General features: G+C 38.5%; 2 protein-coding genes across 6 annotated transcripts in view; one reads left to right on the top strand and one right to left on the bottom strand.

Annotated features, from left to right (window-relative positions):
* TMEM117 (transmembrane protein 117) overlaps positions 1-21632 on the bottom strand; it is a 218338-nt gene that overhangs the window by 173734 nt on the left and 22972 nt on the right. For all 5 annotated transcript variants that reach the window (XM_083850210.1, XM_083850211.1, XM_083850209.1 and 2 more), the window contains exon 3: positions 7795-7927. In XM_083850210.1, coding sequence (XP_083706336.1) covers positions 7795-7927 — 133 coding nt within the window. The remainder of the gene's footprint in view (positions 1-7794; positions 7928-21632) is intronic.
* On the top strand, positions 10082-18124 carry LOC310888544 (P2Y purinoceptor 1-like). The gene is made up of 2 exons (XM_083815307.1): positions 10082-11372; positions 15950-18124. The coding sequence occupies exons 1-2, from the start codon at positions 11303-11305 to the stop codon at positions 16969-16971; spliced, it is 1092 nt and encodes a 363-aa protein (XP_083671433.1). The 5' UTR covers positions 10082-11302; the 3' UTR covers positions 16972-18124.

The raw sequence follows: 21632 nt of genomic DNA, 5'->3' as shown, positions 1-21632 counted from the left end.
AATCACCTAAGCAGAGTCCTCTTCAAAATGAGCCTTTGTTAAAATTAATTAAAGGAATACTTTTAATTCCTAAGTAATTTCTGCTATTAATATATACTTTGCAATTTCACACTTTTTCTGTGAAAGAAATAATCTCTAAGATGCAAGTACACCAAAAAGATGTACTTTCTCCTAGTGCTTTATAAGAATAACTGAAACACAGTAACAACACATATAATAAATTCACTCCAAACCACCTCCTGACACATTCAGCACTCAAAGAAGACAACCCTGACAACCTGTATTATAGCCATAGTAATGTCACAATTAGCAACAGAAGAGAAAATGGCATGTGTCTACGATTTTAATGACACTTTACAACGTTGAATAGTGATGCATCTCAGCACCTGCTGGTCAATTGAAAACTGATTCATCTAAGACAGCTGACATTTGTGAGAAAAGCAGTTGCAACTCTGACTTTTGGATGTTACATGAAAAATACATCACTCTGTTATAATTTTAAACCTTGGGGCATTATTTACTGACACAGGCTTACATAGAATAGAACAGATTTCCTTTAGGCAATATTTTATCCATTTAAAGCAATACAACTGGAAAAAAATCAATACATCTTGGTACCAATTTAAATTATTTTAGTATGTTAAGCATACAAAAGTCATATATAAAAGGCAAAAATAGGGGACAGTTCCTACATAGTTCAAGACCCAGAATTCCTTCAAAGAAGAATACTATAATTTAGGGACTATGAATTTGTTTGTGGCACACAAAAGTGTTGGAAAAAAGTTTGACAGAAAGAATCCCCGTATACTTCCACTGGATTCAACTTTTCCAACATTAAACTATGCCCTTTGCTGCCACCGCGTGGGCCTTTTCGGGATACACTCGGAAACTGAAAAAGTTTTACAGAAGAACACTAGCAATATTCTTTTTTTTCCTTCCCTTCACTAACAAGTCATCCTTCCCATTTGATTAAAAAAAATAGTTTCAGATACAGACCTAAATAAATAATCTCTGTTTTTCATCTGTTAGATGTTTTGCTGTTTAAAATCACTGCAAAAGACTACAAGTCTGGTTAACATATAAATGAATGCACAAGACCCTCATGTTTCAAAAAAGCATTCAATGGTACTTTGATAAAAGAGACATCACACCTTCCCACCTGCACTTCAAACAGATTAATCCTACCTGTTCAGACACTACTAAGTTAATCATCGTTCCATAAGCTCACTGCACAGGGTTAGGACCTAGATGGGACTTCAAGCAGTGGCCAAAGTTATTTGCTAGCTGTTATAATAGTACTAATTAGAGTACCTATGGCCTGAAACACATGTATGTGGCTAATTCTTATGATTAAAATAGATAGGGCTCTGATATAAGATGGCTTCAGTCTGACTGGCAGGTTACATGGGCATTGAAAATTAAATACAAGATCTTGAATAGATAAGTGTTGAGAAGTACCACAACTCCAGGCCCTGGATTCAGAGGTCTGCCACACAACATAGGCAGTTTTTGTGACACCTTGAATCCACACCTGACACACTGCACAGTACATTTATACTAAGCACATTTATATTAACCTTCACTCTACAGATAAAAGCCTCCCTTCCTGTGAAACCAAGCTGGAAGTGCATACCAGCATGCCTTGTAGCACGCCATATGCCTCTGGTACTGGGAACTTACGGTACTGAAACATGGAACAGACCACAGCGATGTGATCAGTCCTCCTGCAGTGGCTGTGGGCAGGAAGAGGATTCTGTAAACGTCTAGAGGATTGGCCACTGTACAATACCTGGGATAATAACAGGTCAAGAACTACTGCCTTTCCACTGCGTTTAGCTTTTTGACTGAGTCCAAAGTCAAGGTGCAGAAATCAGATCTCTGGCAAGGTAGCACAGAGGCTCCCTGTAACAGGCAACTGGGGGAGGTCTTCAGAAGGGAGGGCACCCTGCAGCTTGCCAGCTGACTGGATCTGCACGCTGTGAGCTGGGAATCACTGGGAAAGCCCTAAGAAATCCATAGCCCAACACAGCTCCAGTTTCCCCAAGTAACAGGCAGAGTTGGACTCTGATGAGTTGGTGGGGTTTTGTGTTTTTTTTTTTTCCTTTTTTTAAATTATGTGATACAGTAAAACATTTTTTAAAGTACTTGTTATTCTCACATTGTCCTTGTTACTATTTATTATGTGAATGCATGTATTTAAAAAGTTTTTTAAAAGTCTTCAAGCTAGGTCATGCTGACCTGAACTTTCCGGAATGTCACTCTGTGAAACATTTTTATTGTTTAATCCTCTAAGGGTCTTACTTTAGCACAATGGGCTCTTCGCTTCTGCACATAATAGGTTTGGTTTTGCTGCAAATGTTCAGCAGCATTCCTGCTTTTCCAATTTTACTATTTCTAAGAGAAATGTTGGCTGGGTGTTATTAATAACGTCCAGCACAAGATATTATAAGCACTTAAAGGACCCAAATCACCTCCCAGAAGACCATGAAGGTACTTAGGAGATCAATCTCCTGCTGAGGGCTGTATGAACAGGATCACCCTGTTCAGGGCTGTGTGGGGGGACCCCAGATGTGCCTGCTGGCACACTTTGTTCCCAGAGGGACTGTGCAGTGACCACTCCTGACAGACAGACATCCAGCTTCCATGCATCTGCAAGTTCAGTGCCCCAAAGAGGCCTCCACCCTGGGAGCGTTCATTGCCCCAGGTGAGTGGCTGGGTGCTGGGGCCTGCTGAAGGTCGGATGAACTCTGTCACGACAACTCACTCAGTCACAACAAAGTGACACTAAACCATCCCTGGTGGGCCAGGAGGCACAGGTTATGTAGAGGAAACGCCCAACTCCTGCCCCACATGGGGACTGGGGTCAGAAGGGCCGTGTGGGACCCCAAGGGGCTGGTTGTTAGTAATGGCTCCTCCACCGCCACTTCCTCACAGCATGGCCAACAGTGTGCCTCCACTCCTACTCCCATGGCAATAGTCTACAAGCTCTGTGCCAGGCACCTGACGGGTTTAATAAATCATCTGGACAATTCTAAGAAATCGAGCATGGATGGTGCTCACACAACAGCCACCTCCACAACAGAGGAGGTCTCCCTATGGCAGACCAAGGTGTTTGGCCAGCAGCCCATACAGATCAGGTGCTGTGACTGCCCTCTTTGTAACAGGCATTGGGTCTCAGAACTTCTTTTTTCCTCTGATGCTGCAGCCATGGTGATGCCACATTAAAGTTGTACAGCCACTCTTCACTGGCACTTCACCTGATCACGGTGTGCTACCACCACGTCACACTCTTCAGCCTTGCTCAGCAGCATTGGCAGTGCTCCAGTTCAGCTTCCAAGCAAACTGGAACTCGCCCCTGCCCTCCATTGTCAGAGCAGTGGGTAAAGAAAACATTACAATGAAGTGACAGGAGCTGTTAGACACTTTTTAGGATGGGAGAACTGCAAAGCAGAAGCTGAGTTCCATAAAAGAGCAGTCCCTATCTCCTTATTCTCTATAACTACAAAAAAAAAAAAAAATCACCCTTCTGTTCGGTATATGCAGGCCTGTGTCAATGGAAATAACATTCAGAGTATGAACTGAGGTTTCTAAACAGGCTCCCACAGATGTTGTAAGATGGATAAAGAAGGGATTTTTTTCAGCCATGTGAGGGCAAAGACAAGTGCTGAGCAAGCAAACAGACAGCAACAGGCCACTTTAGACATCCGATAGTCTGTTTGCTAGGCCTTCTGGACTTGCTGTGCAGAGGACTGTTGTGCAGAAGCAAGATGGACTACAGCGTTCTGACCTTGCACTTCTGTTCATCTGCACAAAACCATCGCAAGATTTATAATGTGAAGAGCAGATCCTCAGGCCAACATGCATCATGTCATGGCATACCCACATCCCTCTCTCAGCGCACTATATTGCTGGCTAATGTAGACATACACCCATTGAGAAGATGTAACCGGCAATGCCCTTCTCACTACTTCAAAGCCTTAAAATCCCGATTTACAGAGGAAATGAAATGGCCTCCTTCTCACTGCACAGTGCAGCCTCTGGCATCATGTAAGATAATATTTCTTCTGATCCTCTGCAATTGGTTTTACTGTGCCTCTAGTATTAAAAGTATTCCAGAATAAATCTTCTCTCCTTATCTCAGCATAAAGCATTCCTTAAGGTTACTTTGGTTTACATAGAACAACTTTTTCTGCCTTAGTCTCAGAGCAGCTTTGACAAGGCCTGCTACTCTATTCTGTGGGAATTGTGTTGGTATGTTCCCCAGATCTCTAAATCATTAGAATAATGGCTGAACCTTCCTACCTCCAGATTTTTTTTTCACATTTAGCCTCTTTTCTACATCTTTCTTGCACAGAAGGACCAGTCAGACCAAATACCAAATACCTTGTTCCTGTGCCTCAACCCTGCTGGGCCTTCAAGATGGTTACACAAACTTGCCAGTAATTTTGTCTTGCTGTTGGCATTTCATGCCTCTTGACTATTTAGGAATTGTTTGGTAAGCAATTAAAAACACACTTAACAAAAAAAATCCCTTAACTACAATTACCTATCCTTAAATAGCACCTAAGAGACACAGACCTTGTAAAATGAGGCCTGACTGCAAATCCTTTTATTTTAACCCTTCCTTCAGCCCTGGGTTAAATTATCATGCATAAAGAAGGCATCCTTTCCTGCTTTCTGTCTCCAGTCTGGTCTTCCACAGCATCACACTAGGCTTACCACAATCCTGACAGAGAAATTCTCCGTTAAAGACCTTGTTTTTCTTGGGCCCTGTGCCCAGCTAGGCTTCTGCTTACTATTTTCAGGGATGAGAAGCAATAAGAAATAATAGCTGCAGATCATTGTCGGACAGATTTTCAAATATGTTTCCTCAACAAGATGTTGAGCTCTGACTAAAAGAGCAATAACCTAAAGTACAGTGGGTCAATGCAATAAATGGTGAAGTCCCTAAAAAGAAATGTTGCTGAATAAAAGAAGAGGCTTAAATTAAAAATGATACATTATAATCCCTCACAAAAATTTCAGTTCAAATAGTTACACTTTCACCCAGCAAACAGCTGTATAATATATATTCAAATACCAGCAACTTGTTCTGTTTCTACTTTTCCCAGCAACTTACGGTCTGTACCTTTATCCTTTAAGGGATACATTCAGACTTTTCAACTTTGCCACATTAAGACACATGTGAAGTGTCTTCAAAAATACTCATCAAAAAAAAAAATCTTGGCAATCACAAAATGTATCTTCTTAGAGACGGAAACATGATAGGACTTTAAAGCACTCCTGGCATGGGTTTATCAGGCCCTCAACAGGATATTGCTTCTGCTGAAGTCACCCAGGCTGGCATGCATATGCAAGACATATGATTCTCCTACTGGTGAGCCACCCAGGAATTTTCATTGATGACATCAAATATCTGACATACGTGAACTTTTCAGAACCACTCGTGGCAGCACACAGGGCAAGGTGAACCAGAGACAGAGCAAGGAGCAAACATATGCAAAAATAAAAATTAAAATTTAAACAAAAAAAAAACTTTTTTCCACTCAGTCTTAATAGACAGTATCTGTAAGTCTTCCACAAACTTTGTATTGGAAAGATATGTATTCTGAGTGCCTGTGTTTCATAAGATCCCACAGAAATGAGGTCTACTTATCTCTACAAAGACTGTAACCATCATACAGGTGGGCTCTGACCTTTCGCCTGGAAGCCAGTTTGTCTGATGCCAGTTATTTCGGTAAGGCACTGTGGCAAAATACGTAGACAGAGGTGTTGTTTTGTACATAAGTACAAAACATGAAACAAATGGCTTTCACAAGGATTATATTTACTCGGAAGAAACTAATCCACTCCTTAAAACATTTTATTATGACAATGTGAAGTAGTTGGCTTTAATGATGTTTGACTTTTGTTGTAGAAATCCTCTTTTCACAAGCATTACATATTGTTCTATCTTGACTTTGAAAGGACTGATCCAACAGCTCTGTTTGTTACACTGATGTTTTAGGTTGTGCAGTTTGAAACTGAAACTTTTTGTTCCTCATCTACTTGCTGCCTTTTTTGCTGGAATGCACACACAAAACAGCCTTACCAAGCCTCCACACACTTCAGAAAGTCAGGGTGATTCCTGGAGCACGGCATGGTCAGTTTCCCAAAACGATTGCAACAAACCTAGGGCTAGCATCCCTTCCAGGCAAGGAGGGACCTCACTAGTAAGTGAGAGGATAGGCTGACTAACACCAGCTATTTTAGAAATAGGCTGTGCCTATCTATTTCCATAAACGTGGACACTGATTGCCACGCAATCTCCTCAGTGCTGCTAATGAAAGTGTGCAACAGATAGGGGCAACAGGAATGTTGACAAGGACAAATGAGCTCTGGTTGCCAGTCATGAGCCAAGCTTTCAAAGCAGTTAATGTTTGTCTAATAGCCAGTTATAGCTTCTGAAGCTTTAGAAATACCAAATATAAACCTTAACATAATACCAATAAATCATATGACTATGTAAATAAGGAAGCCAGAAAGCTGCAATGCTCCCACTCTCCCCACTGCAGGGAGGATTATTCTGCCTATTATTAGGCACCTGTTCATATTTACCACATCATTACCATGATCATTTCCCGATCATTTCTTCTAAAATATTGGGTGATTCTGCTGTTTTACCCACCTTGCCTGAATCAATTTAGTCTTCATGACACATGATTAGCTCAGCTGGTCTGCACTTGGTTTCATTCTGTGACACCCTATCTGTTCTCTACTCAGGGTTTGTTTTATGTCACATTGTTAAGATGACTTTATACGCTATGTATTTTTGTTGACAGCCAAAGATTTGTAACATGCCACACCAAGGTCCATTTAATAACACTTCATCAGGTTCTGTTGATATGCCTTCGATATTTTGCTAAGAACAAGTCATTCGATTATTTGACACGGTTCTTCAACTGAAATATACATCGAGTTTCTTATTTCTTGCTAAGAACTCTTCAGATGCTACCTTGCCTTTCATAAACAACACAACCATGTATTTTTGTCCAATGATCTCATTTTGCCTGTATTAGACAAGTAATAATGTAGGTTTTCTCACAAAAAAATCAGCATGTGAAAATGGTTTTGTCCATAATAAGAGAAAGTAAGTTTTCTTAAACCATAAATTTCAGATTAAAAGCTTAATTTAAAATAAATCCCGACATAAGAAGATAGCTGTTCATCTCTCAACCAACAGTAACTTTGCCCTGTTGGAGCATTTTATGGGAAAAAAAAACTAAATAAATACAGATTTTTAAGATCTTTTTAACAAACTGGATCAGCAAGTATTACTTTGCATAACCAAAATAGCACTATACTGCACATTTAGTATTTGTGTTTTGAGCGTCTGCTTCCTCAGGTTTGGATGTTTCAATTTCTTTTAACTTTATCTCTGAATTTCCGTAGTATGGACAATAGTAATGTTTATACTTTTAAACTACTCAGTCTTAACTTCAAATCAAATTTGCTGAGCTATAACTTCAAATCAAAACAATCTGATATAATGTTTGTTAGTACCCTGAAGTAATAGTTTCTATCATTTGGCTAGGATCCCTCTTTTTGTAGCCAAGAGCATTAAAGTTTCGGTTCATTAACCAACTAAATTATTATTCTACCTAAATTCAGAAAACAGAAATAATAAAAAAGATGGTGAATATTACTATATTTACATTTTGGTAATCTCTTGTTCACTCTAAAGTAGCATAATATGAAAAGTTTCCAATTGAATATATTCTAGAGCAAAAGAGAGAATAAAACTCTGTAACCTACCTCATATTCCCTTCCATAATGAGGAACAGATTATAAATGTGAGAAAAAATGAAGAGGAAGAGGATGGTACTGAAGAACATTGTCATCCAAGACCCGTGGTCCTCTCGAAACATTTTCAGACGGAGCAACTGACCTGTGGTATGAATATTACAAGAAACCATATTTTAGTCAGTCAGTAAACATATATGTTTACATGATAACAAAAACAAAATAAAGTCCTAAACTGTGTCTTGTTACGTCCAATTATTTCACTTTGTGTGGGGAGGACAGATTTGGTGTCAAGCAACCAATCTAGTCTTTTGCAGTTCAGTATGGACAGAGATTGTTCTTACAAAATTACAAGGTTGCTTCCCACAAACTGGTGACAAACTGATTGAGGTTCTGATTCTACAATCAAAATCATTAAACTGAACCTCTGAAGGAGTTCACATCAGGTCCTGTGCTACCTGACCAAAATGTGGCTGTGGTTTCACATACACCACACATAATTCTATGTGTTGATTAAGCAGCCTTTATTGTTTCCCTGCTCCAGCTATTAACATCTGTACCCACTGTGCTCTAATGCTGGCACAGCAAGCTGAGCAGCTATGCACAAGTGAACAGGAGTGGGGAACTAACCCATCTAGAAAAAAAAAATTACCATTTTTCTTCCTATTAATTAGGTCCACCAACCTGCTGACCTTGAGACTCAGTGAACAGTAGTGCTGCACATCTGTGTAAAAGTGGGAGGGAGTGATGGACCTGAAGGACAACTGAATAAGCCATCCCATTTTCTAGAAACTGATACATCATAAAATTCTAAACCAAATACCACAGCAGGGAAAATCTCACAAAATTAGACCTCAAGGCAAGAGCCACATTTAGTGGCATTTGCACAATGTCCAGAGAAACAAGTCTATAAATTCAGAAGTACCTCAGGCTGTACAAATCCATTATTTGCTGCCAGACTCTTGAGCAGTAAAAACAGAGTCATTAGCTCTTTACGGTTGCCTGTCTCTTTCCAGTGATTATAGACAGAGTCAGATCAACTATCATATGAGGTGATCGAGATCTCCTCTTATGTGTTGGTCTAGCTTGTGAAAAACATGAACATAGAACAGAAGTGGAGATTTCAGGACATTTGGGCTAATGAGAAAAAGAGATGTGCTTTTCTGAGCAGGTGACTGCAGGACCAAAGATGATTCTTGCTTAAGCCCAAAGCACACATGTATAGATGGTAAATAAATAATCACCCTTCCTCACAACAAAACTGAGATAATACTGTGCAATCTCATTGCTCCCCGCTTTTGTGAGGTTATACAGAGCTGCCACATGTTCTTGTCTGCTACCCATTTAATGGCAGCATCTGAAACCCTGAAGAAGTCTGAGCTTCTTGAAGTACATCGGGGGGCGTAGACTCCAGGTCTACTGAAGTGTTCAGCTGGGGTCACCTCCCCAGCGATACACACCAGGCAAGTGCCATGAGATTTAGAGTCAGATTCGAATTCTACCAGAGACGTCTTGTTATGTTACACACCAATCATTTACCCTCTGCACTCAGCTCCTTGATCCACAAAATGGAAGACAATAATATTCTTTTTCTTACGGTGTTGACTTTTGCTACATTATACCACAAGACCCCAGAATGATTAAGCCCATACGTGGTAACATAAAATAAATAAATAAAACAACAACAACAACAACTAAACAAGCAACCAAACAAAAAAGTGTCACAAATCAGAATAGAGCTTATAGCCATACTTACAATGTAATTATTATTCATTTCCTAGCCAGAAATGTACACCAAATGCTATCACTGCATCACAGAGAATTAAATGTTCCCTAGAGTATCTGAGCTGATTGTTTCTTATGGTAGTGTTCTTGTCATTTCACAAATGTAATGTTACACATTTGTCAGAGCAAGACTGATTTTCTTGTCCTACCACAGAAGTCTTAATGCAGTACAACACTCTCCTCATTCTTTGTAGTTTACACGTGGTTTCAATGGTTCCTATTGAGCAAGGGCTATTTATTTTTGGTAATTAATGATTTAAACAGAAGTCAGTGAGTAGTGGTGGAAAGTTCTAGAACTATTTTTTCAGTGCTTGACTCCCAGCAAGATCAACACCTAGCATCCCAGCAGGGATTTCAAAAGGACTTTGTACCAACAGGTAATATTTAACATGTTTAGCAGCAATGTAGTTGCTATCATTTTTACTGATAAGGCAATATAAGAAAGACTGATCAACTACCAAGCAGTTTTTTAAACTAAAATTTGCCAAGTGCTGAATAATAATGCCTCACTGCAATATTGCAAAATAAGACCCTAGAGTCCTCATTTTTTCACCACTCACACACAGAGAAAAATCTCAGTTCCTTAAGCGTATTTTTTTCTGTATCCTATTTGCAAATATTACACACTGAATATGAAATCTGAAGGAAAAAAGAAGAGAGAATGCAACATCAATTTGCCAATAACAGCATTTAAGAGAAGCTGAGAAAGACCATTACAATTCAATTCCAATGTTAAAAAAAGTTACTGACTCATACATCATCTTTCTCTTCATCAGCTTAAGAAAGCCTTTCTCCTGTGAAGTATTTGAAGTAAAAGTATGTCCCCTGACATATGTGCTTCCCTGATTTCATTAAGACAGCAAAGTTGAAGCCTGTCTAAAATCTGGTACTGTTTTAAATAGTTAGATGTAGGTGCTTTAATCATGTGATGTGATATACCTCTCTTCATTCTGTAGAGGATGCATTTGTCAAAGCACACTAGTATGTCTTGTCACTTGGAAAAAAAGCTCTCCTTACTCTCATCGTAGGTAATAGGAGAAACTTTTGTCACGTTTTCTTCAGGAACGTATTTTTCCTGGGCTAGTTTTCCTTTTCTTTCTTGTCCTCTTACTTTTTTTCTCTCTGTCCTTCACTGTCCTAAACACATCAGTTTGTCACCTCCTTGTCCTGTCACCCATTAGCCTTTTCACTTCTCCAAACAGTTTCATTCTGCCCAGTTTCCAGATCTTTACATCTACCCTTATTGCTCCTTTCCTCTTCTAAACCTCTCTCAGTCTCATCCAGCCCATTCCTTTCCTAAAACAAAGATATCTGTCCAAGCTCTGCAGAGGGGCAAGAGCAGCACAGGTCCACGGCCCAGATCAGCAGAAGGGCAGCAGTGACAGGGATTCTGGAAGTGAAGGAGGGGCAAGAAAAGGAAAGTGCAAACATACACATACATGCCCCAGGCCTCTCCACTCTTCTCTTTCATGTTATCAGTGATGAAAGCCCCAGACCAAGCCAGACTGTGGATTTGTAGTAAGTCCCTTTCCCTGAAAAGCAAGTGGAGGCTGCTATGGTAATAGCAATTTGTCTCGACTGATTGAGAGGAGGGGCATAATGATGAAATGATCTCTCTCTTACAGTTTGACATTTGCTCTGTGAAGAGCTGCCATTGCATATGGAATACTACTGAAACCGTGGATTAAAACCAGTACTTGCAAAACAGAGTGGTGATTTTAGAAGATCCCGATTAATGGAGAGAAAAACCAGAGCCTGGAATCCAGACTTCTGTAAAATAGATAATTATAGCACTCCTAAAACAGGTAAGAGAAAGATTTATTACATATTCATCCCACCTGTATTCTCCACAGAAATATATATTTATTTATTTTACTTAGCTACTGCACACTGATTAGTACATACGCATATAAATTTCATATTATTTAAAGTATTTTTTTTATAAATATTGCCTCTGGTAGGAAAATTCTTAAACATTATCTAACACTCTACTGTAGTTAATGTTTGCCATATGGGATTTCACTAACCCTCAAGTAAGTACATGAGCATCATTTTTTAATGAAAGAAATAGTAGCTTAATCATAATACAGATTGAGTCATTAGGAAGAAAGGAATTGGCTATCAGTACAATGTACTTATCTCACTGCATACAAATACAGCTTTATATTACTTATTGTCCCCAGTGTATTCTTTTGATATAATGAGCTAAAAGGGTACACTTTGAGAACATATGTAACAGAAGTAGATTGGTATGTGAATAGGCAGAAGTGTGGAAAACCTATGGTAACCATATAAAATTCTTAGAATAATCCAAACAAAACAGCTGCTGTAAAATCAGGATATATACTATATGTCTTTACTATAAAGATTAGCAAGTGAAAAGGAGCAAGGGACAAAGAAAAAGTGGATAAGGAACAAAATTACATAAAATAAACTGTTAATTCAGCTTAATCTTTACTTCAGGACAAATTAATCTCTCATTACGACCTTGTTACAAATGTCAAAAAATAAAAAAAAACAGGTATGATGTGGAAGAATGGTTCCTAGGATATATTTATTCATATCGAAGTAAATACTTTAAAAATAAACAAACTCATTATACATAATGGAACTTCGGAAGTACAAGTTAAATGCCATATAAATGATTAATAGTGATAAACTGTGAGCTACAATTAGCTGTATACATAGATTAGATTCTCTTCAATGATACAATGCTTCTTAGGTCCAAAAGGAGTTTCATCAAGAATTTATTTTTTTAATCAAACATGTTCATTTATCTACTTCAAGACTTTGGAGGCCATATCACAGGTACAAGGAGAACAGAGTCAAGTAGAGACTTCATGATTTAGGACACTGCAACAAACCAGGAAAGATATCAGCTCATCAGTCACGGCCAGCATAGTGAGCCACAGTAAGTCAATTTATATTCAGATCAGGTCTTACATCTTCTATATAATCAAAAGCATTAAGAAATATGACTTCTTCTAGAAAGAGAAACTCTCTGGACTTTGTTACAACTTACAGATGCTGCTAGGGGGAAATGACAAAGGAGCTTGTAGATAGTTATTGTTAGAGAGTCACAGATCTAAGCCATATCTCTTTCAGGTCCAGGAAATGAGACAACACAATAGACAGATAGAAAAACTGAGTCTATAGGTCACTGTTCTAAAATTAAAACTTTTCTAGCAACCTTATATCCATAGCCCATAAGACGGCTGGATCCATTATACTGCTTCTTCAAGGAGCAACATACAATTCCTACCCATGACTTTAGCGTACTTCCTTGTCTTAATTATCGGTGCTGGAGTTCATAAACTTCAACTCTTTCTTGGTCATATGACTGAAATTTTATTATCAAGGCCTTCATCAAATAAAGATATTCCTTTAATTTTGGATGACCCATCATGTGATTGATCTTTCTGTCCATCTAGTGTTCCTGGCTATCTCCATCAACAGCTGAAACTGTTTAGCTGGAAAATTAACCACAAAAATGGGTATTTTTAGCTTTGAGAGCCCAAATTCTGGCAAATCTGTTCTTAGTCAGCCACTAACAACATATGCATCTCCTCACCTGTCACAGGGTAATGTCTTGGTGCTGTTGCTCATTCTGCCACTGCTAAGATGTGTGTATGCATGTTGGCTGGCTTTGCTTAAGAATACATGGACTTAACAGTGAACAAAGTAATGTTCAGGAAAATAAAGTTTTCTTAAACTACAGATGCAAAATTTTGGACTTGAACTGTGAAGATGACGTAGTCACATCTGGTAGCTTGAGTTAGTTTGTTAATGCTAAGGAAGTAGACAGAAAGCTTGCCATTGTCTGATAAAATAAAAAGTCACTGCTGAAATCATTACAGCATATATGCTGATCTACTGGACATCAGCGTAGCTCCAGTAGTCTCAAGACATGGCAGGGTATGCTGATTGTGTCTACTCAGGTGCAGTGAAACTGGGTCTTGATTGTAGAGAAGTCTTCAAATTCTGACGGAAGACCACGAGTTCTTGTTATAGCACTAAGTTGGGAGTCAAACCCCTTTCTGTTCTTCTCCTGCTCATTACATTTCCTCAGAAAAGGTTCTATTTCTTTCTGAACCTGTTTGATTGTATCCAACCTGTTTGCTAGGCTGTAAGTCATTCACACCGATTGCAATGCATAGTGTTTCAAAAATCTAGTCTTGGTTATGGCTTCTAAGCTCAACTATAATACAATGAGTAAGTAAGAGACAATGAGAACCTTTTAGAAAATCCAAATATAAACCCCAAGGTTCATGGGGTTCATGGAAAAAGCCTAAAGAGATTCACAGGAAATTCAGAGAATATGGAGAAACAACATAGGAAAATGCAAATATATTTTCTAATGTGACTCTGAGCTCCAAATGAAGCTGTGCAGTTCCAGCACCTCCAGATACATAGCTCCATATATAGCTCATCCCAGAGTGCAGTCTAATAAACTGAAGGTAACAAAGGGAACAGTGGATTTATTAGTTCCAGTCTGTAATTGCCTTAGTGCAGTCACAGGGCTACACATCCAGGCTTCATCCAGCCAGCTTAGAGCAAAGTGGAGCAGCTGGCACAGCTGCCTGCCTCCCTCCATTCAGACCTACCTACAGTCCTTTTCCAGGAACCTGATGGAATCAGGAATCCCTGACATTACAACTACCTCATGCAGCTATGCCCTTCTTGTTTGTAGCCAGTTCAGGGCTTATTTATACTGACAACACAAATGGAATTGAGTGCTTACTGCCTTCATTCATAGTTATCCAAATGGAAGGCAGAGAGGTGGGAAATACAATGAAATTCAAAGCAAAGCACACATGGTGTCTAGCCAGGATGATTTTAGGAAAAAATAACTTTTCTATACATATTAAAATTCCTTTTAACTGAACACACTGTAAAGCAAATGTTACTTAACTCTGTTGTACCTATCAGGGTGACTACATTTTAAAGAATTTACAAGGTCGTCTCATAAATTTGAAGAAAAAAATGTATACAAAGTTTGATATTCACAAACACTACAGAAAAACACACAGGTAAAGAGTACAGTTATCCCAGGTTAAAGTACAGTGTTTCAAGACTTAACAAAATACATTTAACAAAATACATTTAGAGAGCAAACATTTCCCACCTGTAAAATATACTGGGAGTTGAACATATGGCTTTCTATCTTTCTGCAAAGTCATTTCATTGCTGAGAAACAACTTTTCTTCTTAATTTTATTCAGTACAGCCTGAACTAACTTTTTGTAAGTTCACTGGGTAAATTTGCAAAGCTCAATAACGCAGTCTCTATTCAGCAGGTCATCACAGCAGCTCTTATGTGTTATATTCTGACCTATGTCTGTGAACACACCTTTGGAAAAGTTATATTGTGTTAAGGAATACCTGTCTTCCTACCAAACATTGTTGTGGATTCTGAGCTATAAATGGCTGTTTTTACGGCCATCAAATAAGTTCCAGCTTGGACAAACCTTACAGATTAACATCTCCTTCATCGTTCGGAGCAAGGTTCTAGAAACATGACAAACCGAAATTGGTGACAGCTCACTCTAGCAAAACATTCCAGCCTTTGTTTGTTTTTGTGTTGTTTTATTAAGAGTCCAAAATCTTTGGGATTAAAGGTAAGTCTTCACAAGTGTAAAAACCTTGCTTAAAAAAAAACACACTGTAGATTTATATTCCTGATTATCCATAATAGGAGTTGATACAAACTGGGCAATAAAGACTGAGACAAAATGAATTCTTTCTAAGCCTGCCAAAACCCCAGTGTTTGTGGTCTGGGACATTCGTTTGAGAAGAACCCCAGAAAAAACACCAACAAAGCAGCTTGTTCATTGCTTTGGATGGAAAGGTTGGTGTCGCCTTCAGCGCAACCAGGATTTCATCCTGATTTGGTTTGTTTCTGTCTTACGGCCCTCAGCCACCACCCACTGCACAGCTGCCCACATCACAAATGCCTCTAGGCCCCGTATTGGTACCTAAGGCAGTCAAAGCAAGGATGGAGCGAGCCTGGGCAGTTACCGCCCTTCTGTCCTCCTGTCCTCCCCTCTGCTGTCTACAAAGCTAGACACGGATACATCAGTGGGCTGTTACTACAGGTGCATGCTTTTTTTCTCTCATCTATTATGCACTACATTAAATATTAGATGGGAAAGAATATGAGGGTTTTTACAAAAGCCTGGGATGTGTTGCTGTAAAGTAAGATTGTTGCCTACATGGAATTTGCATTTTTTCAGCTAGAGAGCTTGTACATTATACCTTATTCTGAATCCTTCTGCCAGTTCAAAAATACTGAAATTAACTTCTAAATTAAGTTTTTAATTGTAAATTCAACATATTTAATTACGTTTTTATTTAAAGTCTGTTGGTCTCTTTTTCCTCTTCAGGCATACTCTGTGGACAGACGATGAACAGCACATGCATTATTTTCATTTGCAACACCAATTCTAAGCTGGAGTGGTACTGTTACTTGCTGATTCTGGTTTGCTTTTTCATTTTGTTAGTGGGATTTCTAGGCAACATACTTGCCCTACGACATTATGTGTACTGCAGGAAGACATGGACTACTAACAGCATATTTCTGTTTAATTTGGCACTGTGTGACTTCACTTGGATTCTCATGGCACCTTTTTCAGTATACTATAGCCTCCAGAGGTTAGATGACTATTCCAGTCAAACGTTTTATCACATCATAAGACTGTTTTTTAGTATTAATATCTACGGAAGTGTCTGCTTCCTGACATTCATCAGTTTTGACAGATACATAGGTGCTGTCCATCCTATCAGTTCATTAACGTGGTGGGACAAAGGAAAGGCCACGTCTTGTACTGTTGCTGTATGGATCTTCATAGTCACTGCATCGGTGCCAGAGATCTGCTTCACAATTGAAATCGGAAGACAACATGACAGCACAAATTCTCAGGATAGCACTGGAGGAATTTTACAATTTGCCGTGCCATTTGTACTCTCCAAGATTGTCTTGAGATTCCTAATTCCAGTCACGGTCATCTTTACATGCTATATGTTGACCCTCAAAGCATTGCTACAACTCAGTAAACGCCAGCAAAGAAGGAACAGAATTATTAGGCCTTTTTTACTGATCTCAGCTGCTATGATTTTATTTGTTGTTTGTTTCACACCTTATCATGTCATGATGATGGTGATACTAATCTACAGAATTACTTGTCAGGCACCCTGTGGGAGCACAAATACATTGCTTGCTGTTTATCAGATCACAGAGATCATCTGCAGCATCAGCAGTTGCCTTGACCCAATCATTTTTACAGTAGCAAATAAGACATTCTACCAAAGAATGAAAGACATAAACTGTCATCCCAAACGCCAGTGCTGCTGTTGTCTGACACAAAAGGTAAGGGACATCATTCTGTCCCCAAGAACGGTGACTTAAATGTCAATCTACAAAGACACGCATCTCTTCCTACCCGTTTGGCTTTGTACCATTAGACCGGTTTAAAATTTCATCTCCTGTATAGCACAGCAATCTCCTGAGTAAGCAAGAATAGACAGCAAGGCAGGGTAAAACTTAACATGTAAATCAACCGCAAAAGAAACACTAGCAACTCCTGGCTTTCCAGAACTGGCATTTTAAATATCATTGTTATAAATATATCTTAATTTATTGTGGCATAGCACTTCTTCCCTGTACGTACATGTGATATGGAATGAACAACGAATAAAAGCTCTAAGCAGCTACTTCATTTCTTGGCCAGAAAAATGCCAAGCACACCATGTTGAGGAGTCTTCTTATAGCTTCTATTAATTATTTTTTCATATGTTCGTAAGTGCTGTTGTGGTTGGACTGTGCAATTAATAAGAATCATGATGCTAACGGCTGAACTTCTTGAGCATTTGTAGAGAGGCTTTCTATAAGTACCTAATTTTAATTCTGTAAGTACTTATAGAGTGCACTAGAGTTCCTCTGGCACTGCCAGTGGAACCTCATTAACCCGGATAAATTCAATAGATTTCCAAAAATAAACAAACAAAATAATAAGGTAACATCCCTAGGGATAGTCAGAGCCATAGTGAGTCTGATCTGAAGCAAACAAACTCCAAGTTGTTTGCCAGTGAACTCTGAACTCATCAACAGGGAGAAGCGTGCAATGGAAAAGTTCTGAAGTACAAAGGGGGCTGAGCTGCAAGAGTAAGAGACACTGCTCTCTTATAGAGAGTTCTTTTTTTCTTGTTCATTTAGGCTCTTAGCATCAGTTTCAGGGCAGCCTGAGGTAATCAGTCAAGAGTGGACTTTGCTAATTAAAACAGTAAAATTTATAGTGATTGAAGAACATCCATCCGTCTTCAGTAGTCATTAAATATATGTTCTCCCAACATACACAGGCAAGGTCATGCTTCATATTCAACCACCTGCTTTCTTGCCACGAAATACCTTAACTATAAAAGCCTATATATTACTAAGCCTACTAACTTTATTTTCAGAAATTAGTGACAAAGTACTTTTTAATATACCTTCTCTAGTATACTATTTTTTTTATTCCCAAAGTTTGAATATGATTTTGTTCTCACATCGCTATGTAAAAATAATTCTATTCTCCATTGGTATTAAATTTCACTTGTTGAATGTTTCAGTTGCATTGAGTAAATATATATGTATATAAAATACTTAGAACATTGTTTTTTCTAATTTTTTTTAACTGTGATGTGAAATGAAGAACCAGGTCCTGATAATCTAAAACACTTCAGATAGGTTTAGATGTGTATAAATGAGGACCTCATAGCAACATTGCTTGTCTATATTCTGTTCAGTGGAGTTACACACTCACCTCATCATAAATTCTGCTTTTATTCCTTTGATGACTTCTTAATCCTTAATTTTCTTGTATTTTAAAGGAAAAATACTTTGTTTTATGCATGAGTTGTCTTTTGTAAACATGACAGGGTTATTAGCAGTGCACTAACTTCCTTAAGAGAGTTTGTTAATCTCTGAATGGGCACACATGGGCAGTTATCTGCTCTAGTATATGCTCACATCGCAAACTGATACAGAAACAATGTCAATGCCACTTAGTGGCAGCGGTGCTCTCAGCATGGGAAGGGATAGAACACGAGAGATAAGTGTGAAGCTCTGCAATAAATGAGTTTATTGCTCCCACTGGATTGCACCACTAAGTTTGTAAACAGTGAGCTATTTCCAAAATCAAACACTTGCTATTATTATCTTCTAAACTATCTTTAAAGCTACAGATACACTGTCTCCTTCTCACTTAGGTATTGCTTTTCAACAAGTTAATTTGTCTGTAAAATTCAAAGTGAAATCAAAATAAGTTTTTCCGGACACAAAGTTAAACAGAAAAGCTCAATGCAGTTCTCATTGCTTACTATCTACTATATAGATAGTAATGCTACTATTACATTATTAAGCTACTACCATTAGAAAGGTCTTCTGTTGTTAATGAGGAAATAAGCATTCAACTCAGAAGAAATTGTGAAAAACATTATTGAAGTCATTTCTTGACTTTGGAAAAAATCTATATATATATTTCCTCTTAGAATTGCAGCCTTCATAACACCTTTGAATGCAACGTGTGCTCACAAGTCCCCAAAGTTGGCAAGAATAAAATTAAAAATTTTAATTAAAGACTGGATTGAAAACCTGCATCAAGCTCAACAATTAAAAAGCATTACAGATAACCCTTCCACAACTCACATGCAATGCCTTTTGTGAGCAGCATTAACATGGATTGCTCAGATTCTCAAGCAAAGTCATGGTTTTCACTGCCTGTGTTTCAGTGTGTAAAAAAGAAAAACTTGTTTTAGGAAATGCTTTAAAGTCAGTGAGACAGTCTGACTCAAAAAGTTTTCTATAAGACAAGGAGAATTTCATTCTGGTCAGGTAATCAGAACATAAAATACATTTAACTGAAGGAGAATGACCTTTATAGTCTCTATGTGACAGAACTATGCAGAATACACATAAAAAGATGCAAAATGAGGCAAAATGAGCTGATTTCTGCTGTCTGTCAGCATCGCCCTACCAAAGGGCTGCATGGTCCAGGGCACACCTGATGGAGGGATGCCAGAAATTGCCATCATGGTCCTGGGAGAGTATTAAGGAGCGCTGTAAGTGCTGCGCCCAGTGACCAGGAAAGGACATGGGAAGCAAAGAGGCAGGGAGCTCTTTTCCCAGGCACGAACCCTGATCTCAGCCAACTCAAAAGATAAAAATTGCCATGAAATAGCATATATAAAGATGATACGGATTTCTGCTGCATATGCTTTGATCCTCCCTGATTTCCAAGGATCTGAGAAAGAGATACAGGCAGCATGGATGGTAGTCCTGCTCTATATGCTTCGCTGGGTAGAAGCAGGAGAAAACTGGAGACTCCTCTAGTTTATTGTATAAGGCAGGTGTCCCATGTCCTCAGTCCACAGTTCTGGGTTCATCTGCGGAACAAGGGACACACTGTTTGGACACTGAAACGCTAATAAAAAAACATTTTCTGCTTTTCTCTTTTTTGTATTCCACAGACAGAGAAATATGGGGAAAACTGTATTACAAAAGTAAATCCTTCTCTCCAGGTCTGTTTCTGTAGCTGGATGGAATTCTCCACAAACTTATAAAAGCTCACTATTTTTTTGTCAATAAAGCCATCAATGACACACAAGGTGCTCACAGACACAAGAACGTGGGGAAGGAAAAACAAACAAACCACCTTACACCCCTGAAAAGATTATTCCCAGACAACCCCAAATAATGAAGCACAGAAGAGGAAAAAAATGAAGACATCCTAAAAAAAATAAATATATATATATATATACATATATCTGTGTCACAGTGCCTCTGTTGCCTGTTCTCCCATCTCAAGCTTCTTCTACAACATTCCTTGTACTGGGTTGAGTCTAGAGGCACAATCTAGTCCTTAAAGATCATCTTCAGACACAAAATTCTTACGAAAAATCATTCACTCTTTTCCCTCTGCTGTTCAGATAGCAGTTCCTTATGATAATCAGCTGTGAATACTCCCTGGTAGCTGACAAGGCTTCTAGACATTGTTTGCCTGCTCATAAGAGATGCTATAATCAATTAAACACACTTTTAAAAAGTGTTTTCGTTCAACCAGGCTGAACTAATGTTAATGTTCTCCTGACTGAAATCAAAAGTTTTCTACAAAGTAAGAATTAAAAGGCACAAAGCATCTGTTCATATTTACTTGGTCATATTTTTGTTTGGAAATAAAAGCTCCTAAAATGTTTTATTATAATATTCCGCAGATAGTTTGACATACACATATAAAATCAAATAAGATTATTCCATTTTCCTACAATAAGTGAACAATAAACTGAACAGCTAAGAGCCAAAGTCAACATCTTCTATGATGACAAATATGTTGCAATACTGGTTCCTCACAGACCACTGTTTGGATTAAATCTGACGCCATGGTATCTAATTAAATGCCCAGCTGTTCTAATGAGTTTGAACACACCAGTTAACGTGGTAATAATTTATTAGCCTACAAAACTGACTGCCAGGTATGGGTAGCTTTCACGTACTGTTTCTAGATTCTGAGAAACGACAGTGAGGGACATCTTTATAAGGTACTAGATGAATACAAAATGGCCCATGGCCCAAAAGGTTTGAGTACTTACACATGTGATCAACTGAGGTCAGAGAAACAACTTTCTTATATGTTACTGTAACACTCACCTTTGTTTTGCAAGCAAAAAATGTCAAAACAGAGAGCTCTAAGTTGAAGATGTAAATAGAGCTACAGATGTCCCAAAGGTGCTTTGTAAGGTAAGCCATCTTTATGCATCCACCATTCCGCATTTGCCCATTCAATACTTGTATCTCACACACAAACCACCTGAAATTTTCATATTAAGATACAAGCCTACCTTTTTAAAATAACAGTGTTAAAACGCTCCTAAGGTTTTGGGTTTCACTTCAGTATACATAGATAAATGTACTCTGATACCAAAGTTTTTCTTTTCCACGCCTCAGAAGCATTGCACTTGGAAAGAGGCCATGACAAACAGTACAACAAGGCAGATAACATACTTCACCTTTGTACGCTGCTTTCACAAGTGGAA

This window comes from Anser anser (assembly GCF_964211835.1).
Source record: "Anser anser genome assembly, chromosome: 1".
NCBI lineage: Eukaryota > Metazoa > Chordata > Aves > Anseriformes > Anatidae > Anser > Anser anser.
This window is presented reverse-complemented; position numbering and strand designations above follow the sequence as displayed.